Genomic DNA, 6,222 nt, shown 5'->3' with positions numbered 1-6,222 from the left:
GGAGCATCTTTGCTCCCACGACAACAGGTGTGCACAGCACATGCAATTAATGTTGTTGCCGTGTCTTTCCTTGTGGAAATGCAAAACAGACAGCCAGAAAATCAGCTGGCCTGGATCACTGTCTCTCCTGTTAGGTCATTTTAACATGATACAAAATGGAGGTGACTGTATTCCAATTTATTTGTTGGTCACCTCTCCAAATGTCTCTTTAAGTAATTTCCCAGGGTTGGGAAGCAAAGGTGTCTAGAAATGAATGAATTTCTTCTGGACTAATAATTTACTGTCAAGAACAACACCTTTTGGATTGACCAGAAACTATTAATAAGTGTGTTTCAAATACTCCTAAAACCTTTGTCCCAAAACAATGTGTGTGTGAGGGGGGAGGATTTTGATACCGGCCTCAACATAGCCACTGTAGGAGGCAGTGGTGGGTCTTCCCTTTGCAATTTTTAGCCCAGTAATTGGGATGTTCACGTCTCCAAGAGGCAATAACTAGGTCAATGGAAAAATTACGCGGAGGGTTAGTACAAGCTAACTGCCTCGCACAGGGTGTGAAAACTTTTCCCCGCCCTGTGTAATGGAGCTCTGTTGATCTAATTTTTAAGCATAAACCACGCCTCAGAAAAGCTGTTGATGGAAAAGACCAGTTGGGAAATGTAGTCCTACCTCTCTGCCACGGCAGCAGAATCCCCTTCAGTTATTTTTTGTTCAGGCGAGTTGGAAATATTGCAGCTGTCCCAGCTTCGCAGTAGAGATTATTCTGCATTCCGATCAAGCTCAGTGTCAGACTATGTGTGTGTAGTGGGCACTCTGTCTGTCTGTGTGTGTGTTTGGTGTACACTGGGCACTGTGTGTGTTGTTTTTAGTGGGCACTCTGTCTATGTGTGTATGTTTCGTGTACAGTGGGTACTATGTGTCTGCATGTGGTGCGGGGTACAGTGGAGATGAATTTCAAGTGGAGGCAAGTGTGTGTCCCTTGCCCTGCCCACAGCTCAGGCTGGCTTCCCCCCTCCTCCCAGTGCAGGGCTCCTTGTGAGATCATAGAATAATAGGACTGGAAGAGACCTTGAGAGTTCATCTATTCCCCTGCCCTGCACTCACAGCATGACTGAGTATTATCTAGACCATCCCTGACAGGTGTTTCTCTAACCTCTTCTTCAAAATCTCCAGTGGTGGTAATTCCACAAACTTACTGGGAAATTATACCAATCCTTAGCTACGCTCACTGTTGGGTTGTTTTTCCTTATGTCCAACTTAAACCACCTTTGGTGCAATTAAAATCCACTGGTTCTTGTGCTCTCCTAAAATCATAGAACCATAGAATATCAGGGTTGGAAGGGACCTCAGGAGGTCATCTAGTCCAACTCCCTGCTCAAAGCAGGACCAATCCCCAACTAAATCATCCCAGCCAGGGCTTTGTCAAGCCTCACCTTAAAAACTTCTAAGGAAGGAGATTCCACCACCTCCCTAGTTAACACATTCCAGTGTTTTGCCACTCTCCTAGTGAACCAGTTTTTCCTAATATCCAACCTAAACCTCCCCCACTGCAACTTGAGACCATTACTCCTTGTTCTGTCATCTGGTACCACTGAGAACAGTTTAGATCCATCCTCTATGGAACCCCCTTTCAGGTAGTTGAAAGTTGAAAGCCCCCCTCATTCTTCTCTTCCTCAGACTAAACAGTCCCATTTCCCTCAGGCTCTCCTCATAACTCATGTGTTCCAGTCCCCTAATCGTTTTTGTTGCCCTCCCCTGTACTCTTTCCAATTTTTCCACATCCTTCTTGTAGTGTGGGGCCCAAAACTGGACACAGTACTCCAGATGAGGCCTCACCAATGTCGAACAGAGGGGAACGATCATGTCCCTCGATCTGCTGGTAATGCCCCTACTTATAAATCCCAAAATGCCATTGGCCTTCTTGGCAACAATGGCACACTGTTGACTCATATCCAGCTTCTCGTCCATTGTAACCCCTAGGTCCTTTTCTGCAGAACTGCTGACTAGCCATTCAGTCCCTACTCTATAGCGGTGCATGGGATTCTTCCGTCCTAAGTGCAGGACTCTGCACTTGTCCTTGTTGAACCTCATCAGATTTCTTTTGGCCCAATCATCTAATTAGTCTAGGTCCCTCTGTATCCTATCCCTACCCTCCAGCCTATCTACCTCTCCTCCCAGTTTAGTGTCATCTGCAAACTTGCTGAGGGTGCAATCCACACCATCCTCCAGGTCATTTATGAAGATATTGAACAAAACTGGCCTCAGGACCGACCCTTGGGACACTCCTCTTGATACCGGCTGCCAACTAGACATGGAGCCAATGATCACTACTCGTTGATCCTGAAAATCTAGCCAACTTTCTATCCAACTTATAGTCCATTCATCCAGCCCATACGTCTTGCTGGCAAGAATACTGTGGGAGACCATGTCAAAAGCTTTCCTAAGTCAAGGAACAACATGTCCACTGCTTTCCACTCATCCTCCCCACCCTCCCACACACATTGTTTTGCAATTTTATTCCTAAACTCTGTGTGACGGGTTGGGTCACAGAAATCCCTTCGGAACTGCCACCCGATGTCCTGAGATATGAAGTTGAACATCTCTCCCTCTAGGTGGATGCCCCTAGACACCAGCTTATAAAAATCATTCTCTCTTTCTGGACCTGTGAGTTTTCCTTAGGTTTTGTCCACTGATCTCAGTTGGGGCCTGCAGAACTTGTTGAACTACCAACAAATTAATAATGATAATAATACAAGAATGAACAATACTACCATGAGCTCTGCAAAATTAAATTGAATTCACCTGTTTCCACTCCCCATCGCTCAACCAGTACAGAGTTAAGCAGAATCAAGAATTTCTCAGGAATTTATTGATTGTTTTCCTCAGGGCATGTATCACCTCCTTGTTCCTCAGGCTGTAGATGAGGGGGTTCAACATGGGGATCACCACCGTGTAAAACACGGAGGCTATTTTGTCTCTGTCCATGGAATAACTGGAGGTGGGACGTAAATACATGAAGAGGAGGGTGCCAAAAAGCAGAACCACAGAGGCCAAGTGGAAAGTGCAGGTGGAGAAGGCTTTGCGCTGGCCCTTGGCTGAGCGGATCTGCAGGATGGTGGAGATGATATAGACATAGGAGAGGAGGACAGTCACAAAGCTGCTTAATATAACGCAGCACGCGAAAGTAAAGATCACATTCTCAGTGATGTGGGTGTCAGCACAGGAGAGTGCCAACAGTGGGGGGATATCACAGAAGAAATGATTGATGATGTTGGAGCTGCAGAATGACAGCTGAAATATAAAACATGAGTTTATCATTGAATCCACCATCGCCACAGCGTATGCCCCAGCCACCAGCTGTTTACAGAGCTGCCTGGACAAGGTGACAGTATAGAGCAGCGGGTTACAGATGGCCACATAACGGTCAAACGCCATCACAGCCAGCAAGAGGCACTCAGCATCTCCAAACATGATAGAGAGATGCATTTGCACAGCGCAAGCAGTGTAAGAAATGCTTTTCCTCTCGGCTAATAAATTCAGCAGCATTTTAGGGGAAATTATCAAGGAAAGACAGAGGTCACAGAAAGACAAATTCCTGAGGAAAAAGTACATGGGGGTGTGTAGTCGGGGATCAATTGTGATTAACAAGATCATCCCCCCATTCCCCACCAGGGTGATACCATAAATCAGCAGGAACACCCCAAACAGGGGAACCTGCAGCTCCAGACGATCTGTCAGTCCTGAGAGAATGAACTCAGTCACCTCCGAGTGATTTCCCTTTTCCATCTCCTCTGAACAGAGATCAGGCTGCTACAGAGTTGTGGGCAGGTGGATGATGTGGAAAACCTGTCCCTTCTCTGTAATGAAGTAAATTAAAATAAATGGAGATCAGTTTCCTCATGGACATCGGTACCCGCTCAGGGAAGAGCTTATTCCACAGAACCAGTTGTTCACAGCTGGTCTTTCCAGTTGTTCGATAAAATACACACTGCATAAATACAATGACAGAGGATAATCATGCCCCACACACGGACACTCCTGTTCACTAATCCCAGCAGCCAACAGTGACTTGTGACTCAGCTGTGACAGAATCGGGGCAAAAACCATCTCAGCTTGAAGAGATTATTCCTTCCTAAAAGAAGGGGTGAGAGCAAAGTAGTGTCAATCTTTCTACTGTCTTTGGGCAAGGGGAGCTCTATGGCTTGACATGTCCTTTTGGGTTAAAGTTGTTTACTGTGCTAATTAAGCTTTTTGGCATTTACTTGAGCCTGTATGAAAATCCAGAGACATAATGGAAAGCCCTGGCTTTGGTGACTATGTAATTGTCTATTTTTTCCAACCCAGGAGGTCGCTCCTTTAGCTGAAGGGGTAGGAGTTGGAACTGAGGCGCTAAGTGCTGGAGGTCCTGAATTGAATACCTGCTGATAAACATCTTGCCTGCATATGTGTGTGACTGTAATTCAGGACAATAGCACGTACCTGCTGAGAAGAGAGAGAGAGAGATGTGGTGACATTTTCCCATCAGTAGAAACTGCCAGTTTGGAGCATATAGGAAATTTTATACTGATATGTGTGATCTATGGAACATGATTCCAGAAGCAACTGGGAATACCTGACCTCAGAGAGACACAACACCGAATTAATGCATTCAGTGAACCAAGGCCACCTTGGTGTAATTGGTGCCCTGGGGATTAATTTGACCTACTCTTTCTTACTGTGTTATTAAATGATGCAAATTCTACCAGAGTTACAGAGTATGAGGTTACAGTATATTTCATCCTGATGTTTTCAGTGCAAGTTGGGTACTGTATAGACCTGATCCACAAACTTTTTTTTTTCTTTGTGGAGAATGAAATCTTTTTGCTAAAAACTTAATACTTCAACCCAGAAATACCACAGAGGTGCCTCAGATACCACACACCACCAATCTCTTCCATGAGCCAGGCTCCCAGGCTGGACTACATCCCCCTATTATGCATGATGGTCTCTCCTCTTTCTGAATTGCCCTGGAACTTCAGCAGAGTCACATAGCCATGGTTTAGGGAGTATGGGAGTTTTTTATTTTAATGGAAAGCTGATAATTTCAGGGGGAAATAAGTTCATGAGAAAAATATTTGAATGCAAAATCCAATTTCCCACAAAAAAAGATCTTTATAAATTTTTCAACCAGCCTTAGCAAGAAATTTGGAATCAAAGGAACAGAAAGTTAGATACAGGTGAAACCTACTAATTGTTTGCAGCTGCAGATGATATCATCTCAGTCATTCCTGATTTCAGAATCACCTCATTGTCCTGACCCCAATAGGTGGAATGTAAAACCTGTAAGACATGTAAGAGTACTCCAGATTATCTAGCTATTTATAGCATGCCAATCACCATGGTATCCTATGTCCTTCCCTTGCTAGCTTACTTCCCAAAGTAGGAAAGCTAGGCTCACTCATTTTGATTGATGGAGACCACATGATGACCAGAGGAGCTCAGGGGGAGACCACAGCAGGCTACAGACTTCTGCAGTTCACAAAACTATCCCTCTTTGCATGCATATTATCTGCACACAGAGCTCAGTTTAAGATGCTAAATAAATCTATGAATCAACTAGAAATAATCATGCTCTCATCACAAATATTAATACTTTTTTATAATGTATGTGAAGTTATAAGATGATACTGTATTATGTTATTCATATATGTTCCAAATTGAGGCTGGCAAACTGGTCTCTCTTCAACAAAGAAATGTGTGCTCTGATTAATTTTGTATCTAAACAGTAACTAGAGTCATTAAGCTGGAAGGGAAACAAAGGTAGCCCAAAAAGGTGAGGAAAAAGCAGAAGGGAACATCCTTCTACATTGACATTTTGACTCCTGGTAACCAGGTGGAAATGTTTCTCAAAGTGGGGACAGGACTATAAAAAGAAGGGGCAGACATCCCAAGGCACCACTCTCTCTCGTTCTCTCTCTGCCTGCCCATTGATTCACTGCATGTGAAGGGAGAAAGGAAGCAGCCATTGGACTGGGTGAGCGGTCCTGACCTAAGAAGTTTGGTAAGTAAGACTGCTGAGAGCATCTGGTGAGGAAACTTTTGCTTTGAATTTCACATCATTTATTAATTTAGGCACAAGTTGCATTCTAGCTCGATTTTTCTTCTTACCATGCATGACTTCTTTGCCTTCTCATTTGCACTCACTGAAAATCTATCTTTTTGTTCAATAAACCTTGTTTTATTCTT

At 44.1% G+C, this 6,222-nt stretch overlaps 1 protein-coding gene across 1 annotated transcript; it reads right to left on the bottom strand.

The window, feature by feature from the left end:
• Positions 1-2,844: 2,844 nt before the first annotated feature.
• LOC144267122 (olfactory receptor 8U9-like) lies at positions 2,845-3,783 on the bottom strand. The gene has a single exon (XM_077820826.1). The coding sequence runs from the start codon at positions 3,781-3,783 to the stop codon at positions 2,845-2,847; it is 939 nt and encodes a 312-aa protein (XP_077676952.1).
• Positions 3,784-6,222: the final 2,439 nt, after the last annotated feature.

The sequence above is a fragment of the Eretmochelys imbricata genome, chromosome 6, assembly GCF_965152235.1.
Source record: "Eretmochelys imbricata isolate rEreImb1 chromosome 6, rEreImb1.hap1, whole genome shotgun sequence".
In the NCBI taxonomy this organism is placed as follows: Eukaryota; Metazoa; Chordata; order Testudines; family Cheloniidae; genus Eretmochelys; species Eretmochelys imbricata.
The sequence above is the reverse complement of the archived record's forward strand: the minus strand, read 5'-3'. Positions and strand labels throughout refer to the sequence as shown.